Source organism: Vidua chalybeata, chromosome 19, assembly GCF_026979565.1.
Source record: "Vidua chalybeata isolate OUT-0048 chromosome 19, bVidCha1 merged haplotype, whole genome shotgun sequence".
Classification (NCBI taxonomy): Eukaryota; Metazoa; Chordata; class Aves; order Passeriformes; family Viduidae; genus Vidua; species Vidua chalybeata.
In genome coordinates, this window is record NC_071548.1 from 6734768 (window position 1) to 6752377 (window position 17610).

Sequence of the window (17610 nt, forward strand, 5' to 3'; positions counted from 1 at the left end):
GCTGCGCCCGCCCTCCGCGGGATGCGGCTCCGCCGCGACCGCTGCCCCCGCCCCGGCACGGCCCCCGCCGCGGGCACCGGCCGCCCCCGCCCCGGCGCATCCCGCCCGCCCCCCGGCCCCATCGCTCCCGGACCCCCCGCCCACGGAGCCGAAACCCCCGCGCCGTAGTAGAGCAGTGGATGGTCGGACAGGCAGCAGTTCTGGCTGTGCCCGAGAATTCCTCCCCACCTTCGGCCCCTCCACCCCAGCTTGTCCCACACCCGAGTTCCCCTGCCTGCTTCCTGCTCCCACTTGGGGGTCCTGCGCCACAGCGACCTGCCCCAGGCCTCGGGCCTCTCCCCACGGCAGCAGCTCCTGCCCTGGAGCACAGCTCCACAAACCCACCTTGTCTCTATCCTGGATGCATGATGGGGTTTAACCCCGGCGGGCAGCTCAGCCCCCAGCTGCTTTTGGTTCATTCTTCCCAGCGGGGTGGTGAGAGAACTGGGAAGGGGAAAGTGAGAAAACTGCTGGCTGAGATAAAGGTGAAGCAAAAGCCACACATAAGCAAAGCAAAGCAGGGAATTCTTTCACCCCTCCCCAGGGCAGGCAGGTGCTGAGCCATCCCCAGGGCAGCAGGGCTCCAGCACGTGATGGTGATTCGGGAAGACAAACACCATCACTCCAAATGTCCCCCTCTCCCTCCTTCTTCCCCCAGCTCTATACACCGAGTATGATTCCATACAGTGTGGAATATCCCTTGGGTCAGCTGTTCTGTGTCCCCTCCCGACTCCTTGTGCCCCTCCCAGCCCCTCACTGCTGGGATGAAGAGCAGAACAAGGCCTCAAGCTGTGAAAATGCTGCTCAGCAGTAATGAAAACATCCCTGTTATCAACCCTGTTCCCAGCACAAATCCAAAACACTGCCCTACAGCATATTACACATCTAATAAGGAAAAACAGACTCGATCCCAGTCCAAACGCACTCACTGTGTCACTGCAGAGGTGTCAGGATGCTGCTGCTGTCACTGTACCTGTACTCTGTGCCTGGCTGGCTGCTGAGAGTGCTCCATCTCCCCAGCAGTGCCTTTGGCCCAGTGGAGCAGGCAGGGACACAAGCTTTCGAGCACAGTTGGGCCAGCTGTCATGGGCATGCGTTGGCAGGGCAGCCACCACCACGGCCACAAAATATGCCCCTGAGCCAGCCTCTTGCCACAGCACTGCCATGGATACACGCAGGAGAGGGAGGTAATAGAGGTGCTCAGCCTCCAGCATGAGAAGAAACAGCAGAACTGGGCAGCTGGGCCTGGCCCAAAGCCTGCCTGAGCCTGCAGGGAACACATGGGAGGTGACAGCACTGGCAGCGCTGGGATGCTGGATGACACCTGGAGATGGGGCCCCAGGCTGCCAGCTCCTCTGTGGGGCCCACGGTCTGCAGAGGCTCCTGCAGCAGCAGGACTCCTGCTGGCCCAGCTGCCTGACGCTGCTGCTCTGAGGGCAGCGCAGTGCTCAGGGCAGGGGCCCAGGGGACAAGAAGGGACCAGGTAGCAGGGACAGCCACTGGCACAGCCCTGGGACCACAACGGGTGCTGTGGAGCTGCCGGTGCTGGGCTGGGAGGGTGAGTGAGGCCAGGAGAGATTGCCAAGCCAAGTGCCAGTGACGGTGAAGTGGCCGTCATGGACTGTGGCCAGCTGGCGCCCAGTGTGGGTTGCAAATTGCATCCTGGGTGCCCTGGGCCAGGTGCTGCACGATCCCCAGGCCACGTGCAGGGGCCAAAGCCAGGCCTGTCTGCAGCACTGGGGACAGGTCCTGTCTAGAGACGAGCGCAGCCCAGCGAGTCATCATCTGGGCTAAATGAAAACACATGTCTGGCCCGTACGGCTCCGCATGGCTCACAGAGGTGCTGACACTGTAAACAGGGCTGGGGGGAGCAGCCTGGCTGGGTTCTTGGGAGGGCCCCAACCTCTCTGCGGATCCTTCCACCCAACCACAGCCTGACTGCTGCACCAACAGCCCCTCTCCCTCCCTGCTCACGGCTGGACCCCACGGCAGAGCAGTGCCAGAGGGATGCAGGGGGCACAAGGGCCCCCCAAACCACAGTGGCCAGCTCTCTGAAGCCCTACTTGGTGGCAGGCCTGCCCTAGGGGCAGTGTTAAAGGGGACCAAAGTGGGGACACCACAGAGCCAAGCACCGGTGCTGGTGTGAGGATATGCTGCCCTGTCACCTGGGGCAGGGCAGGCCAGGAACCACAGCCCCCCTGGTCAGAGGGATCAGGAGGGCCCCGGGGCCAGCAGATGCCCCTTTGACCCTTGTGGCTTCTGAAACCACACAAGTTCCTGCTGGGGGCCACAGGCTGCGGCAGCAATTTCACAACATGCTGGCGAGCGTGGGGAGGGCTCCCTGGCCAAAGCCCTGGGCTGCTGCGAGCACTTCTCAGCTGCTGCCAGCTCTGGGAAGCACAACTGCAGCTCCTGGCTCTGCTCCTGCACCGAGCACGGCAGCCCTTGGACTGCATGGCTGCACCGTCGCCAGCTCCCAGCAGTTCCTGCCCAGGGCTCAGCTCTTCCCAGAGCTGACAGTTCTGGGGCTGGAGCCACGTGCGGCCAGGGCTTGGAGAAGCCAGCCAGCCAGCACACACATACACCCCTGAGGGTGTGGTCTGCAAATGGCACTGGGATGGGCCCACTTTACATCACCCCCTGCCCCATCACCCACCCCCCCTGCCCCTTAGGCACAGCCACAGTGGTGAGGGAACTGCTGCATCCCCTGTGGTCACAGGAGCAAAGGGACACAGACACTGTCCCCTCCCATGTGAGACTTTTCTCTGAAACAGGCCACCCGTCACCCCAGCCATCACCTCATCCAGCTTATGGGAAAAGGGAAGGAAATCCAACTTCTGAAGAAAAAGCCTGATGAAATCCCCCCACTCTGACCCGCTGAGGCTGCACATCCCCCTCCACCCAGGGGGCCCCAGGACACACAAGGCACAGCTGTAGAGCTGGGGCTCAGCTGCAACCCCGGAGCAGGGACGTCACCAGAGCCACCGACCCACGGCAGATGGTTCTGTCGCAATTCAGGGCTGGGCACTAAGGGCTGCAGTGGGGCCTGCCTAGGCACCAGCACTCCAGGACCTGGACACTGTCCCGGGGCCGGGAGCACCCTGTGGTGGCGGTCCCTTGCCACCAGGTGCCACTGCCGAAACACTTGCACCACACCTGCTGCAGCTCAGTCAACACTTTACAGGAGAGCCCAGGGCCAAGGACACAGCTGGGAGCGCTGCCTGACATCCCTCACGGACCCCGGGCCAGGAGCAGGCTAGCAGGGCCTGCCCACGTGCCTAGGCTGCCCACACGCCTCCACTCGCTCCAGATGTCTGTTAAATAAACTCAATGCCCTCGTACTTCACACTCCCAATCCTGGTCTCGGGCAGGAGGAAGCGCCCGTCCAGTGTGAAGGCCATGATGTAGCTGGAGATCTTGCCATTGTCCTCTTCTGATTTTAGCGCCACGATGATCTGGTCGTCCGTGTCCGGGATGAACTTGAAGGAGGAGAAGCCGTGGGTGGGAACCACGTCGCCCACGCGCCCCACTGTCACATCCCCGAAGTCCTGGGTGGAGCTGAGCAGCAGGTTGGTGCCTCGCTGCTCGTCCGCCTTCTCGCTGTAGCGCTCGTGGCTGGCGCGGCGCGGCAGGAAGAACCAGCGCTGCAACGTGTCGCTCCAGGAGGCCGACTCGTGGATCAGGTACCCTGCGGCAGGAAGTGCAGGGTGACCACACAGGCCACAGCCACGCTGGGGCGGGGCGGGACCCTCCCCCTCCAAAACACCCCACAGCCTCGCACAGGTATCCCCTATGAACTTTTCTGCCTGCTCATGCCCCACTGCCGGGCAGCAGCCCCTCAATTCCTCCCAGAGCCAGGCAGGGGCACCCAGCACACCCCAGTCTGCCTGGGGGCCCAGCTGCCAGGCCCAGTGACAGCTGAGCCACCCATCAGCTGCTCCTGGCACAGGCAGCAGAGGAAAATGACCAGGACAAGGGGAGATCTCTGGCCTCTGGCAACCTTTAAGTCTCACCCAGTGCCAGTATCCCTGGGGAGGGTGACTGTATGGCTCTGGAGCCATCAGGAGTGTGGGATATGGGGTGGCAGGAGGTCGCCCTGCTCCATACCTGGGGGCCGGATCCCCGCTGCAGCCCTCAGCGTGTTGTAGTTTGTCACCCAGTTCTCGTGGCTCACGTCACCCTTGTAGCCAATGACCTTCACCCACTGGGGGTTCTCGTTCACCACTTCCCCTGTGGTGGTGGTCCACTCCTTGCCCAGTCCTCCCACATACAGGTGCTCATCCTTCACTGCCAGCCACTCCGCCTTGAAGCCTGTGGTGGAAAGAATGCCATGATGGGGGCTCAGTCAGCACGTGGCCATCAGCCTGTCCCACATGTCCCAAACCCCACGCCCCTGAGCCCGGTGCCGGGCACAGTGTCCCCCACGCAGCCAGCTGGTCTCTCAGCCCTCTCTTGGCCAGGCTGAGGTCACAGGAAAGGTGCGCCCCACCCCAGCAAGGTGAAAAGAGCCAAGGGCTTCACAGGGCAGGACGGGAGCTCACCTTTGCCCACAGTGCCGTCCCCATCTGGGAGGATCACCCACGGCACCACCTTGTTGCCCTCGATCTGGTAGACCACACCTGTCCGGTCGTCCACCGCATACAGCTTCCCGTTGAAAACCACCAGCTCTGAGAGCTCCATGCCCCGGCCCTTCTCAGCCAGGTGGGACTGCAGCATGCTCTCATCCTTGTCCCACTCCACCGTCACTCTGTCCCCACTGTCTGACAGCACCAGGTAGCCCTTCTTCAGGTAACTGAACCAGGTGTGCTCCTGGGAGCCCCGGGACTGCGTGTCCAGGTCCGCGATGACGCCGATGCGGTAGCGCACGCCCTCGGGGTTTCTCTGCGGCGGGGACAGCGGGTAGGTGTCGTTGTAGCGCTCCCCTGCCTGCAGGCCAAGCTGCCAGGTGCGAGGGCTGGGGGGGCCATGCCGTGCCGGGGAGGGACGGTGCAGGCAGAGGAGCAACAGCACAAGCCCCACGCAGGCTGAGGACAGCACGATGGCCTTCCAGCGCAGTCGGAAGCGGGGGTCAGCACCCTTGGTCATGGACGCGAGGACAGGCAGACCACCCACGGTGATCCGGAGGGGGCTCATAGACTCATGGCAGGGCGGGACTGGCATCAGACAGGGGGCGAGGAGAACCTGCTGGAAAGAGGGGAGAGAGACGGTCAAAGAGCTGATTTGGTGCTGACTGAGCTCGGGGGACAGCAGAACACAGCCACGAGGGGCCCCATGCCCTCTCCTGCAGCAGAAGGTGCTCCCACCTCATGCAGGTACGAGCCACCATGCCCAGGGGCTGTTTGCTGCTGGAACCACCCTCAGCCCCTCTCACCTGGCTCCCTCTGCGCCCCCTGACCAGGAGCCCCAGCGTCTTGGCAGGACTGCACGACCTGCTCAGCTCCTCTGCGTGTGCCATGGTCACTGCAGCTCAGGCACCCGGCTCAAGGCGAGCCCCGTGTCACAGTGTCCACGTCCCCACAGGGAACTGGGAGGAAGTGGGTTCCCCTTGGGCAAGGATGACCCTTGCTGCCTCCAGAGTGGTTGAGCAGCCTGGCCCAGCTCCCATGGCCCTGAGAACCGACCCCACTGATGAGCCGTGAGCTTGTCCCCAAGCCAGGCAGGGACACTGGGAGACACGTGGCAGCTCCGCCCAAGCAGGATGCCAACACCTGAGCAGGAAGCGCAGTGCTCAAGGGACACACATCCTGAGCTGCCCAGCCTCACACACACGGGACCTCCTCATCCCTGCTCCGGCTCACAGCGTGTCCTCCACGTGTGAGCATCGTGAGCCCCCCCCGGTCTGTGCCCACCCGCGGGCCCGGGGTGCCAGCAGTGCCCCTCGGTGCCACCTCCCTCCCTGCAGCACAGAGGACGTGGCAGCGCCCCGGGCTCCCGCAGACGGGCGCTCCGGGCTGCCCCGGCGGCAAGCAGCCGCCACTGGACCCGTGCTCAGCCCGTGCCATGCAGCCCGGGGCAGAGACCCCCATCCCGGGGCAGAGATCCCCAGCTGCCATCCCAGGGCTTTCCACAAAGGGCCCATCCCGCAGGGTCTCAATGTGCCTTTCAGCAGCCAGAGCGGCGAACAGAGGCGGCATTGAGCGCGGGGGGCCGGCCCCGGACAGGGGAGCTGCGGCGCGGCGCAGGCACGGAGCCCGCGGCGGGGGCACGGGAGCGCTTCCCGTCCTGCGGGGGTCCCGGAGCGTGGGCCTCGGCACAGCCCCGGGGACCCCTCTCGGTGCGCTGACCCCCACCGCTCTGAGCACGGCCACGGGGAACCCTCAGAACGCCGGGGCACGGCCACGGGGACCCCCGGGGCAGGGACACGGTGACCCCCCCCCCCCCCCCAGCACCCACGGGCACGGGACGCCCCTCTAAGGACACGGGGACTCCCCGCCTCCGCCGGGCGCGTCCTTGGTGACCCCCGCGCCCCCTCCCCGGCCGAGCTGACGGGCAGCCGGGGCACCGCCCGGACTGAGCGGGGCCCTGAGGTCCCCCGCGCCCCCGGGAGCTCCGCGCGGGGCACATCCCCGAGGAGCCCACCGCTGCCGCCCGGGCGGGGTGCTCGAGGTCCGCGGTGCCCCCGTCCGCTGCGGACCCCCGCCTGCCGGCCCGGCGCCCCCCGCCCGCGTCCCCGCTCACCGCGGCGCCGCCTCCCCCGCGCGCAGCCGCCGCCGCCGCCGCCGCCTACAGCTCCCGGCGGCCCCGCGCGCCGCCGCCGCGCCCGGCAGCGGCCCGGCCGCCCCGTCTGGCGCAGGAACTACAGCTCCCAGGAGACCCCCGAGGGTCACCGCCTCCCGCCGCCCCGCCCGCTGCACCGCGGGGCCTGCCGGGAGTTGTGGTCCGTGCTGAGCAGGGCCCGCCGGAGCCGGGCGCTCCGCGCGGGCGGCTGGAGCGCAGCGGCGGGGGCCGTGCGGGGGCCGAGCCGGCTCTGCGGGGTGGGCACAGCCCGGCTGCCCGGCGGGCATGACCCCCGCGCTGCCCTGCTCCAGCCCGCAACACACTCTGTCCTTGTCCTGGTTGCCCCCTATGTCCCCGCCGCCACTCGGGGTGGGGAGCGGGGTAGACCGAGCCCCGCGCCCTGGGACCCGTGTGCGTGTCCGGCTGGCAGAGGCTGGAGCCCGGTGGGGCTGTGCTGGCCGCGGTGCCCTCGGGGCTGGGAACGGCCTCGGCGCCGCCGGCACGGGGCAGGGTCCTGCGCCGGGGCCAGCTGCACCGTCCGGCTGGCACATGCCGCCTCCGCTCCCGGTGCGGCGGCGCCGGAGCACGAATGGCTGAGGCGGCCGGTCCCGGGAGCACGCATGGTTAAGCAGCCGCGGGCGCACATCTGGCGGGGGAGGGCTGCGAGCCTCGTCCCGCGCCTCGCTGCCTCCTGCGCTTCCAAAAAGTGTATTTCCGCCCGGGCCGAGCGGGCAGAGGCGGCTCCGGAGCGGGAGGCAGCGCTGGGCCGTGGGCAGGCTCTGCGCTGGCCCGGGCGATGCTCTAGGGCAGCAAAGGCAGCGCCGCGAGGGAGAAGCCGTGCCCCAGAGGTAGGTGGGGGGCAGCTTTGGGAGGCCTGACGACCGCCCCCGGAGCTGCCGGGGCCGTGCTCCCGTGTGCGGGCGGTGCCGAGGTACCGGGAGCGCTCGGGTGTCCTGGCACACGCCCAGCCAGGCGGGTCGGTCCCTGAGCCCTCCCAGCCGAGCCAGGCCCTTGCCCTGCCTGCGAAGGCGCAGTGGGGACCGCATGGCTGAGCCTCGCAGTAGTCTGGGGCACAGCCCGACCCACCGCGGCTCTGGGAGGACACAGATCCCCCCCCCAGCCCTGCCCCAGCTGCGTTCCCAAAAACCCCATGGCTACGAACACATCAAGCCCACGCTGGGCCACCCTCGGCATCTCTTTGGGGGTCACAGTGGCTCTTGGGGTCCCCAGCACAACGTCTTGCTGGTGCTACAGAAGCTCGAGGGCTGCAACTACCCCAGGCTCCTTCCCCACGTCTGCCCCGTGCAGCCCCCACCCTGCTGCCTGCCGGCTCTGCCCTGCTCCAGGGGAAAAAGGGCTCTGCAACCGTTCCAGCGTCAGCTGCAGCACACGGGGGACCTGGCCACCAGCAGGGCCCCAGAGGCACAGTGGTTCTGGCTGCTGTGGTGCAGGGGAGTTTGTGTCCACCACCCTAAACAAAGACGAGTGCAGGTCTTGCTGCCTCCACACTGCCCCAAGCACCTCATCCCTCCCCTAGGACTTGTTCCGTTTCATCCTAGTCTTCATCTGCATCTGGAAAGTATTTTGGGATGTTTTGACTTGCAGTCCCAAGGCTTCCGCAGCCACTGAGTTTAAATCTCCGACTGCTCCTGGAGAGCAGCCAACACCGAGGGAAAACGCGTGTCCCTGGCAGGGCTGTGTGTGCCTGTGTGCAAGTGGGCACCTCCCGCCCAGCACACCTGCAGGGTGCAGGGGGGGCACGCCGGGGGCCCAGCGAACCCCGCGTGCTGCTGACAGCAGCCTGCGTGCACCGCACACTCGCCTCTGCTCCCGACAGCCTGGGAAGCGCTGCCTTCCACCATGGGAACTTCCTGGTGACGGGTTTCTCCTCGTGGAGCAGCTCCCTGTGACACTGCGTTTTCCCCAGGTCCCAGAGGAATGCCTGGCGTGATGGTCCCAGAGCTGAGGGGAAGCCAGAGGCTTCCCCAGCCCCGGCATGCCCGTGCCGTGCTCGGTGCTGCCCGGCAGGCTGGGCAGCGCCAGGGCCGAGGCTGCCCGGGGTGACAGCTGCCCACGAGGCCCTGCTGGCCTCCTCCCCGCTCTATCCGTGGATCCGCTCCTCCCCTGCCTCCCTCCACACCTGGCAGCACCGAGGCAACGGGGTGAGAGACAGGGGCACGGGGAAGCGTATGCCGGGGCCAGGCCCTTGGCAGAGGGTTTGAGCAGCTGGAAAAGCCCTTCGGAGCCTTTCCCAATCCCTCCGCCCCATCCCAGCTCCAGTGACTCATAATCCAGGCATCCGGCCCGGCCCCAGACGCCCTCCGCACCCGCTGCTGTGCTCCCGTGGACCCCGCACCTGGGGACAGTGTAACGACCGCCGACCGGAGACCCCGGTGCTCCGAGAGCAGGCGCTCACCAAAACCACGGGATTCTGCCCCAAAATCCGTCATGGCCTGGCCCAGCCGCAGAGCACAGGACGGGGCTGAGAGCGCCTTGGGAGCGGCGCTGCGGGATCGCGGCGGAGCCCGCGGAGCACAGCCGGGCGGGAGGGGACAACGGCCAAGCCCAGGGAGGCACCTGGCCGAGATAGGAGCCTGGGCAGCGGCCGTCCCCATCCCGGCTCGGAGCCTGCTGCCGCGGGTTGCCCAGCGCGGGGCAGCGCTACACCCCTGTTTGGCCAAGGCTATCCTGGTGCCACCGGGCCAAAGGGCGAGCTGCTGCGGGCCCGGCCCCACGTCTCCAGCAGATACGGTCCCGATAATAGAGGGAGGGGTCCCGAAGCGCCCGGGCTGGGCCACAGTGCCACCACCACTGCAAATATTAGTTTTGGCCCCATAGAGGGTGTGGGCTCTTGGAAAGGTTTCAGCCAGCTCCCAGATAGGGCTGCCAGCCCACATCCCTCTTTCTGGAGGAGTGGGTGTTGTCCCCTTGCAAACCCTTGGGCTGGCAGCCCCCAGGGCACAGGAGTGGGGTGCAGATGCCCTCTCTGGGCCCGGCTGGGGTCCCACACACAGGCAGGACTGCACCCTGACATTTGCCACGTGGCATCTGGAGCTCTCTGTAATTTTTCAGGTGCTGACATCCTAAATTGCTGCTCTTGGGCGTCCATGGGAGGCAGCTGAAGCCAGGCTGAGCAGGAGAAGCAGCACTTGGTCCAGGACTTGGCCCGCTCAGAGGCTGCTGCTCTGCTCCACTCTCAGCTCCTGAGGTAATCCCATCTGCTGTATGTGCCAGGGCTCAGGGTGCTCACTGGGGTAACAACTGTTCCATAGCCCAGGGGCTGTGCAGTGCACAGGTCCTGTCCCAGGACAGCTCGGGGCCTGGCTGGGCTGGGAGTCTCTTCATTCCTGTCCCCCTCAGCTGTCCCTGGCACCTCACAGGGCACTGCCAAGGCATGGAGGGGCTGTGGGTGCACGGTGTCCTGCTGATCTTCCTGCTGCCCTGTCCTGTGGGGAGCCAGACCAGCTCCATCCCTGCCCAGCGATGGTGGACAGACCCCAGTGAGGCCCCATCCCAGCACCAAGCTGCCAGGTGAGGGGACCCCAGAGCCAGGGTGCTCTGCAGCGGGGGCCAGGGCAGCCCTGGCACCGCAGAGGGCCCCCACCCCCCGTAGCTGCCTGTTGCGCTTTGCTTTCTGCCTTGCCAGGGCCACCCAGGAGCAGAAGGCTGATGATGCCCAGGAGGGGCTGCCCCCACAGCCCCGCTGTGTCCGCTGCTGCCCCCCACCCGAAAAGCGCTTCTACCCCCAGTACCAGCCCATGCCTCAGATCAACATGACCATCCTGAAAGGTGAGGGCTGGCAGGACCCCAGGCTGTGTTGCCAGCATTGCCCCAGGTCCAGCGCTGAGCTGGGCTCACAGTGCCAGCTCCTGCACAGACTGGGAATGAGAAACTGGGGTGGTGCCAGCGGTCCTGTGTCCTGCACAGACAGAGGGCAGGGGCCACACTGGGGTGTGAGCAGCCCCTGCTCTGGTGGCTTCTGGGCAGCAGCATCAGAGCCTGGGGAGGGGCAGGGGCAGGACTGCTGGGTCCCTGCTCCCTCCATCCACCTCTGGGGAAGGGGCTTTCGGGGTGCTGGGTACAGCTCTGGCCCCTGCCTGACAGCCCAACTCTCCCTCCTGCTGTGCCCAGGAGAGAAGGGGGACCGCGGTGAGCGTGGCATGCAGGGCAAGTTCGGCAAGACGGGGGTGGCCGGCAGCAGGGGCCACGCAGGGCCCAAGGGACAGAAGGGCAGCATGGGCGCCCCCGGGGAGCGCTGCAAGAGCCACTACGCCGCCTTCTCCGTGGGCCGCAAGAAACCCCTGCACAGTAACGACTACTACCAGACCCTCATCTTCGACACGGAGTTTGTCAACCTCTACGACCACTTCAACATGTTCACGGGCAAGTTTTACTGCTACATCCCCGGGATCTACTACTTCAGCCTCAACGTGCACACATGGAACCAGAAGGAGACGTACCTGCACATCATGCGCAACGGGGCGGAGGTGGTGATCCTCTACGCCCAGGTGAGCGACCGCAGCATCATGCAGAGCCAGAGCGTCATGCTGGAGCTGAAGGAGCAAGATGAGGTCTGGGTGCGGCTCTACAAGGGCGAGCGCGAGAACGCCGTCTTCAGCGACGAGTACGACACCTACATCACCTTCAGTGGCCACCTCATCAAGTACAGTGGGGACCCCTGAGCACCGGGCCCTCCCACTCCTCCTGTGCCAGGCCAGGTGGCCAAGGAGCCACTGTCCCTCTCCTCCCAGGAGTGCCACCCCCATTATGCTGTTAGTCACCCTAGTGCCACTACCCCCAGCAGCTGCACCAGTGTGTGAATTCCCTCACTCCAGCACCTCAAGGCTAACCACACACACCCAGAAGGGCTGGAGCAATTGTAAGCCCCTGCCACGTTAGTGACCAGGAAACAGCTGCTCACCTGGGGTGGGCAGGGAGCTCACCCTTTCTCCCTGCTCCAGAGCTGGCTTTGCCAGGCTCAGCCTGTCACGGCCCTGGCTCAGCTGGCACAGCAGGACAGTGTGACCGCTGTGCGAGGCAGCGCAGACACCTGCACTGTGCCAGGCTCACCTCCTGGCACCAGGCTGTGCTCCCCGGCTGGAATGGGCAGAAGGTGCTCAGCACCATCCAGAAAGGCAATAAACCACTAAGGGCCTCCTTCCTTCCCCGGTGCAGGTGTTGCAGTGGGGGGCTGGGTCCCCCCGGGGGGAGTGAATTGCGTCAGTTCCCTCTGCAGATTCCGTCGCTGCTCGCCACAGCCTCTGCTCAGGAAGGGCTCTCTCACCACCAGCAGCCCTGGGCGTGGGGCCTCTGGCCTCAGCCACTTCCTCTTCCCTTAGGTTATCTGCTGGCCAGGCCTCGTGTTTGTGTAGATGCAGCAGCAGCATGGGCCGGCGTGCTGACCCCTCATTCAGCTCGTGCCACATTAAACACCTCACATTTCCAGCCTTGCTCGCACCCCCGGTGTCCTCTTGATTTGTGTGTGGGGAGGCTCCGAGGGACTCGGGGCGAGGTTCTGCTCCTGGGGTAGAGCTGAGGGCTGGCATGGTGCTGCTGAGCTGGGGGTGGAAAGGGAAGAGCAAACTGTCCCTGGAGAGCCGGGAGACCTGTGCCAGGCACTGCGTGGGCCAGCTGCGCCCCAAGGAGCTGCGTGCACGACAGAACTGTCAGCCTGGGAACAGGACAGGCTGGGAAGGGTGGCAGGGCTGTCAGGAGTGCAGGTTAGGTCTGAGGTGAAGCCGGGTGTCAGGGTCTGGGTTGGCAGGTTCGTGGCTGGGCTGAGCAATGCTGCAGCTGGAAACCAGCACCCCAGGAGGGAGGGGACCGGGCTGGGGGGACTCAGGATGACCTTAAATAGAGCCCTGGCCCCACATGTGGGGAGTGGGTGGGTGGTGGGGGCCCAGTGAGGCAGGTCAGGCCGTTCACTGCTGTGCCTGTGGGGTGGGGGCATCAGCTCAGGGCCCCAGCCCTGTCCCATGGCATGGGCAAAGCTCCTTGGCCACACTGGCCCCTGGGGACCAGGTACCATCTGCACCCCAGACTGCACAGCGGTTAGGGACGCAGGCGGCATCCCAGCACACAGAGTCCCACCCCGGCACAGTGCTCTACCCCAGGACGCGCAATCCATTCAGGGCACGCGGTCCATCCCAGGACGCCCCGCCCCGGGACACGGGGCCGGGCGGTGCCCGGGGCGGTGCGGGGCCGGGCGGGCGGAGCTCCGGGGCCGCGCCCCCGGGAGAGCCGGGCCCGGTGGCGGCGGCGCCGCCGTCAGTGCGGCAGCGGCGGCGGCGGCAGCGCCATGGCGGAGGCGGCGGAGGGGCCCGCGCGGCGCGGGAAGAGGACGGGAGCCGAGCCCGGGGCCGCGGCGGAGCAGCCGGCGGAGGCGGAGCGGGCCGCGCGGCGGCGGCGGAGGTGGATGGCGGGGGCCGGGCCGAGGCCGCGATCGTGTCCGGGACCAGGACGGGGACGGGGACGGTGATGGGGATGGGGTCCGGGAGCGGGACCGTGATGGGGAGGTCGGCGCTGGCCGCGGTGCTGGCCCAGCCCGGCCCTCACCCACGTCCCGGGGCAGCTTGCAGCCGGCGGCGGACATGCAGGGAACCACTGTCCTGCACGACACCATCAGCGACCGCCCGCAGCCCCTGCCAGGTGAGGCACCGGGAGAGCGGCCGGCCACCCTCGGGCCCCGCCGGGATGGGGACGGTGTCGGTGCCGGACCGAGCTGCACAGGCAGTGCTCGCTGCTGACCGTGTCCCGCCTCCCCCTCGTTCCCAGCAAGGTACTTTGACACGAAGACCACGGAGCCCATCAGCTTCTTCTTGACCGGCCTGGAGGAGCTGCTGGCCTGGCAGCCCAACAGCAACGATGACTTCAATGTGTCAGCCGTGCCTCTGGCCAAGCGCCAGCCCCCGCTCCAGAGCAGCAGGCCCCGGACACTGGTGTGCCACGACATGCGTGGCGGGTACTTGGAGGACAGGTACGCGCTAGGTGAAAGGTGGAAGGGACCTTCAACATCTCAAACCCCAAGGCAGTTCTGTTTCTGCCTGACACATCTCCTGCCGGCTCAGCCGCAGGTGAGCAGGGATGGGGCTCAGTGCTTGGGGAGCCTTGCTCAGGCTGGGATGTTCAGAGGTGGCTCAGTGCCACAGCTCTGCCCAGCTTCTGGCTGTGAGTCAGGCTTCTACCCAGCTCCACAGCGTCTGTCAGCGTCCTTCCTGCACTGCCCAACCCTTTTCCCTCTGCAGGTTCATCCAGGGCTCGGCCACACGCGACCCCTATGTCTTCTACCACTGGCGCTACATCGACATCTTTGTCTACTTCAGCCACCACACTGTCACCATCCCGCCCGTGGTCTGGACCAATGCAGCGCACCGCAACAGCGTCCCTGTGCTGGGTAGGGGCAGGGCTGGGCCTGGGGCGGCCCCGGCAGTGAGCTGGATTCGCCGGGATGTGCGGCTGATGCTGCCCTGGCTGCCTCCACAGGCACGTTCATCACGGAGTGGACGGACGGGGAGAAGCTGTGCGAGGCGTTCCTGGCCGGCGGGGAGGAGGCGTACGGCGCCGTGGCCGAGCAGCTGGCCCGCATTGCCCGGCACTACCGCTTCGACGGCTGGCTGATCAACATAGAGAACACGCTGAGCGTGAGTCCTGCCGGCCCCGCTCGCTGCCCTGCCCTTGTGCTGTTCCCGGGGGGAGCCCCCTGCCCTGTGCCCTCACCCACCTGTGTCTCTCTCTCTCCTGGCAGGCGGCGGCCGTGGGGAACCTGCCCCTCTTCCTGCAAGACCTGACGGCACGGGTGCACAGCGCCGTGCCGGGAGGGCTGGTGATCTGGTATGACAGTGTCCTGAAGGATGGCACGCTGAGGTGGCAGAACGAGCTGAACGATAAGAATAGGTGAGGCTGGCAAAGCTGTCCCCGGCTGGGGGGCACGAGCCCACCCCAAACCCAGCATGGCGGCGGTCAGGCACAACCTGCACGGCCCTTGGTGAGGGCTGCGTGTAACCAGAGCGTCTGCCACTCTGACCCTCGTCCCCAGGATGTTCTTTGATGCCTGTGACGGGCTGTTCACCAACTACAACTGGAAGGAGGAGCAGCTGGAGCGCACGCAGAGGCTGGCTGGTCCGCGCCTAAACGACGTCTATGTCGGCGTTGATGTCTTTGGCCGTGGGGATGTGATTGGTGGCGGCTTCGACACTGACAAGGTGGGTGTGACAGGGCTGGGCCAGAGTGCGACCCTCAACCTCCCCGGCGCAGGGCTCTGAGCTGCCACTGATGGCCCTGCTGGGCTGTGCTGTGCTGGGCTGCTAACCTGGGGATGAACTGGTGACGAGTGAGGGATCCCAGAGTGCTGGCCATGCATGAAGAGGGAGTTGGAGGATCCCAGTGCTGCCATCCCTGGAGAGGGAGATGCTGCAGCGTATCCCTGTGGTGTCCTGCCCCACCATGGGGCCAGTGGGACATGGGGCGAATGGGGACAGGACAGGGGACAAGGTGACTACCTGGCCTGGCCCACGCTGCTCACTGCTCGTTTCTGCAGTCCCTGCGCCTGATCCGCCAGTATGGCCTCTCTGCAGCCATCTTCGCTCCTGGGTGGGTCTATGAGCACCTGGGGAAGGAAAATTTCCTGCAGAACGAGAACAGGTGAGGGCAGCTCAGCAGGGCGGGTGCTGGGGGAGGAACGGGGCTAGGAGTGCCCTGGCTCAGGAAGGCTGTGGGGTGGTGGGACACAGCTACAGGGACACTGTGGCTGTCAGAACACCATGGCTGCTGACCAGGAGCAGCTGGCCCCTTTCTGCCCCAGCTGAGGTGATACCCGAGGCCGTGCAGGGCAGTGACCGTAACAGGAGTCTCTGCCCTGACGCCCACCTTTGCCTCCAGGTTCTGGGGCTCGCTGGCAGAGTACCTGCCCACGCACAGCATTTGCACACTGCCCCTCACCACCTCCTTCAGCCTGGGCATGGGCACCAGCACGTTTCTGGATGGGAAGGTGGGTGCTCTGCTCAGACTGGGCTGGGCTGGGCAGGGAGGTCGCTGCTCTTGGCTCCCCCAGCTCAGCCCTTCCTGTGCTGTAGGATGAAGAGTCTGGGCCCTGGTACGACCTGAGTGCACAGGACATCCAGCCACTGTACCCGGAGCACCAGGGCATGCTGAGCACCAGCTGCTGCCTGGAGGATGCCTGGTGTGGGGGCAGCTCCCTGCAGCTGCAGGGGACCATTCCCCCCGGCGAGGAGCGCGTGGCTGTCCGGTGAGTTGGGGCAAAGCCCTTTACCCCTCCTCAGCACCGGGCTGGCACCATGTCAGCCTGACATGGCCTGCATGGCCCGAGCTGTGTGGCCCCGGGCCTGGTGGCGAGTGTGCCCAGGCTCTGCCCACACTGCCCAGCACACCTAACACGATGCACCTTCTCTTTGTCTCTCTCTCTCTGTCTCTGTCTCTCTCTGGGTGGATTTGGGGTCATCAGCCTCTTCTCTTTGCAGATGCCGGCCCCCCCCAAGCTCTTCCTGACCCTGCTCTACAAGCTGGAGGGGCCACAGCCCGATGACTTCACAGTGGCGCTGGAGGTCACCACCTGGGACTCAGGGATGTGCTTCGAGGGCAACCCCACCTCCCTGCCTGGTGAGGACCCTGTCCCCCTGTGCTCTCTGCAGTGAGCACCTGCTGCACTCCCTCACCCCCTGGCCCCTCCGGCAGAGCCCAACGGCCGGTACCACCCCCGGTTCCTCCCGGCACCGCCGCCCGGCCTCGCCAAGCTGCTCGCCGCCTGCCACCGTGGCTCCTATGGCTGGACCAGCCGGTGAGTGCCCTGCCTGCATCCTGCATCCACAGGCAGGCATGGGACGCCAGGGCTCCCTGGGTCCACTGCTGCTCTGCCTCTTCCCTCTCAGGTGCTATGAGCTGGAGCTGCAGGACTGCAGCCTGCGAGACCTCTCCCTGATTGTGTCCCGCCAGCAGCCCAGCCTGCAGGAGACATCCTTCACCTGCCTCCTCGGGGAGGTCCGGGTCAGTGCCTGCTGCTGCTTGGTGGAGACACCTGCCCCGTGCCCCCCTTGTTCCGGGAAGGTGAGGGGTGCCTGGCCTGGCCCTGACAGTGCTGTGGTTCCCTCGCAGGTGCTGGACACGGCCAGCGTGGCGGCCTCCCCACCGCAGGTGCACAGCGTGATGGCCTCGCAGCTCTGGTGGCAGGAGGGCCCCGAGCCCGAGCAGCTCTCGCTCAGCCTCACCCTGCGCTGGTCCTTCCCGCCTGGCCGTGCCAGATGGTTCCGTGTCCTGAGCCAGGGCGCCCGGTGCCGCCTGGGCCAGACGGCGCCGCAGGTGCTGGGGCTGGCGCAGGGCTGCCTGTTCCGTGCCGTGGGGCTGGCGGTGCCGCGGCCGGCGCCCGGACAGTCCTGCCGGCTGGAGCTGCTGGTGGAGCCGGTTCTGCGGGACGAGCTGCCTGTGGACCCCGAGCGCTGGGGCCGCCTCGTGCTGGTCTATTCCGCACCAGGCAGTGGCACCAGCTCGGATGGGCATTAAAGGAACTGTGGTGCAGCCCGTGCCGTGTCTCCTCCATGTGGCGGGTGGGCTGTGGGCAGGGGACGCAGAGGGAGGCTGCATTTCATCACCCTGGGCTGGTGAGTCCCTTTGCTCCCTCCCCTGTGGTTGTGCTCAGCCCTCACTGTGGGGGCCACTGGCACGGGCCCTGAGAACCCCACCAGCTCCTGCAGCACTCACTGCCTCAAGCTGTCTGCCCACAGGCTGGGGATACTGGCCCTAAGACCCCAAGGTGCACAGCCCCCTCAGGGCTCAGCCTGGTGGGCAGCTGCCAGCACGGGCTCTGCAGCAGCCCCAAGGAGCAGCCCAGCCTGGGTGACCGCT

The 17610-nt window shown here is 66.5% G+C and overlaps 3 protein-coding genes across 7 annotated transcripts; 2 read left to right on the forward strand and 1 right to left on the reverse strand.

The window, feature by feature from the left end:
- Positions 1-543: 543 nt before the first annotated feature.
- CANT1 (calcium activated nucleotidase 1) lies at positions 544-6775 on the reverse strand. Of its 4 annotated transcripts, none has more exons than XM_053960315.1 (4): positions 6718-6775; positions 4581-5220; positions 4147-4350; positions 544-3727 (listed from the first exon to the last, which is right to left on the reverse strand). In XM_053960315.1, the coding sequence occupies exons 2-4, from the start codon at positions 5197-5199 to the stop codon at positions 3357-3359; spliced, it is 1194 nt and encodes a 397-aa protein (XP_053816290.1). In that variant the 5' UTR covers positions 5200-5220; positions 6718-6775; the 3' UTR covers positions 544-3356. The 4 variants fall into 4 exon arrangements, with proteins under 4 accessions (XP_053816290.1, XP_053816291.1, XP_053816292.1 ...); XM_053960316.1 differs by having other exon boundaries at positions 4581-5223; positions 6718-6774; XM_053960317.1 differs by lacking the exon at positions 6718-6775 and adding an exon at positions 6619-6640.
- Positions 6776-7124: 349 nt separating this feature from the next.
- On the forward strand, positions 7125-12213 carry C1QTNF1 (C1q and TNF related 1). 2 transcript variants are annotated; one of them, XM_053960319.1, is made up of 5 exons: positions 7125-7604; positions 9829-9964; positions 10117-10287; positions 10403-10545; positions 10888-12213. In XM_053960319.1, the coding sequence occupies exons 3-5, from the start codon at positions 10151-10153 to the stop codon at positions 11436-11438; spliced, it is 831 nt and encodes a 276-aa protein (XP_053816294.1). In that variant the 5' UTR covers positions 7125-7604; positions 9829-9964; positions 10117-10150; the 3' UTR covers positions 11439-12213. The 2 variants fall into 2 exon arrangements, with proteins under 2 accessions (XP_053816294.1, XP_053816293.1); XM_053960318.1 differs by having other exon boundaries at positions 7126-7604; positions 10137-10287.
- Positions 12214-13054: 841 nt separating this feature from the next.
- ENGASE (endo-beta-N-acetylglucosaminidase) lies at positions 13055-17283 on the forward strand. Its single transcript, XM_053960313.1, has 14 exons — positions 13055-13167; positions 13328-13404; positions 13531-13732; positions 14001-14149; positions 14239-14396; positions 14501-14649; positions 14792-14957; positions 15293-15396; positions 15634-15742; positions 15828-16000; positions 16217-16371; positions 16447-16549; positions 16641-16755; positions 16864-17283. The coding sequence occupies exons 1-14, from the start codon at positions 13055-13057 to the stop codon at positions 17266-17268; spliced, it is 2178 nt and encodes a 725-aa protein (XP_053816288.1). The 3' UTR covers positions 17269-17283.
- The last annotated feature ends 327 nt before the right edge of the window (positions 17284-17610 follow it).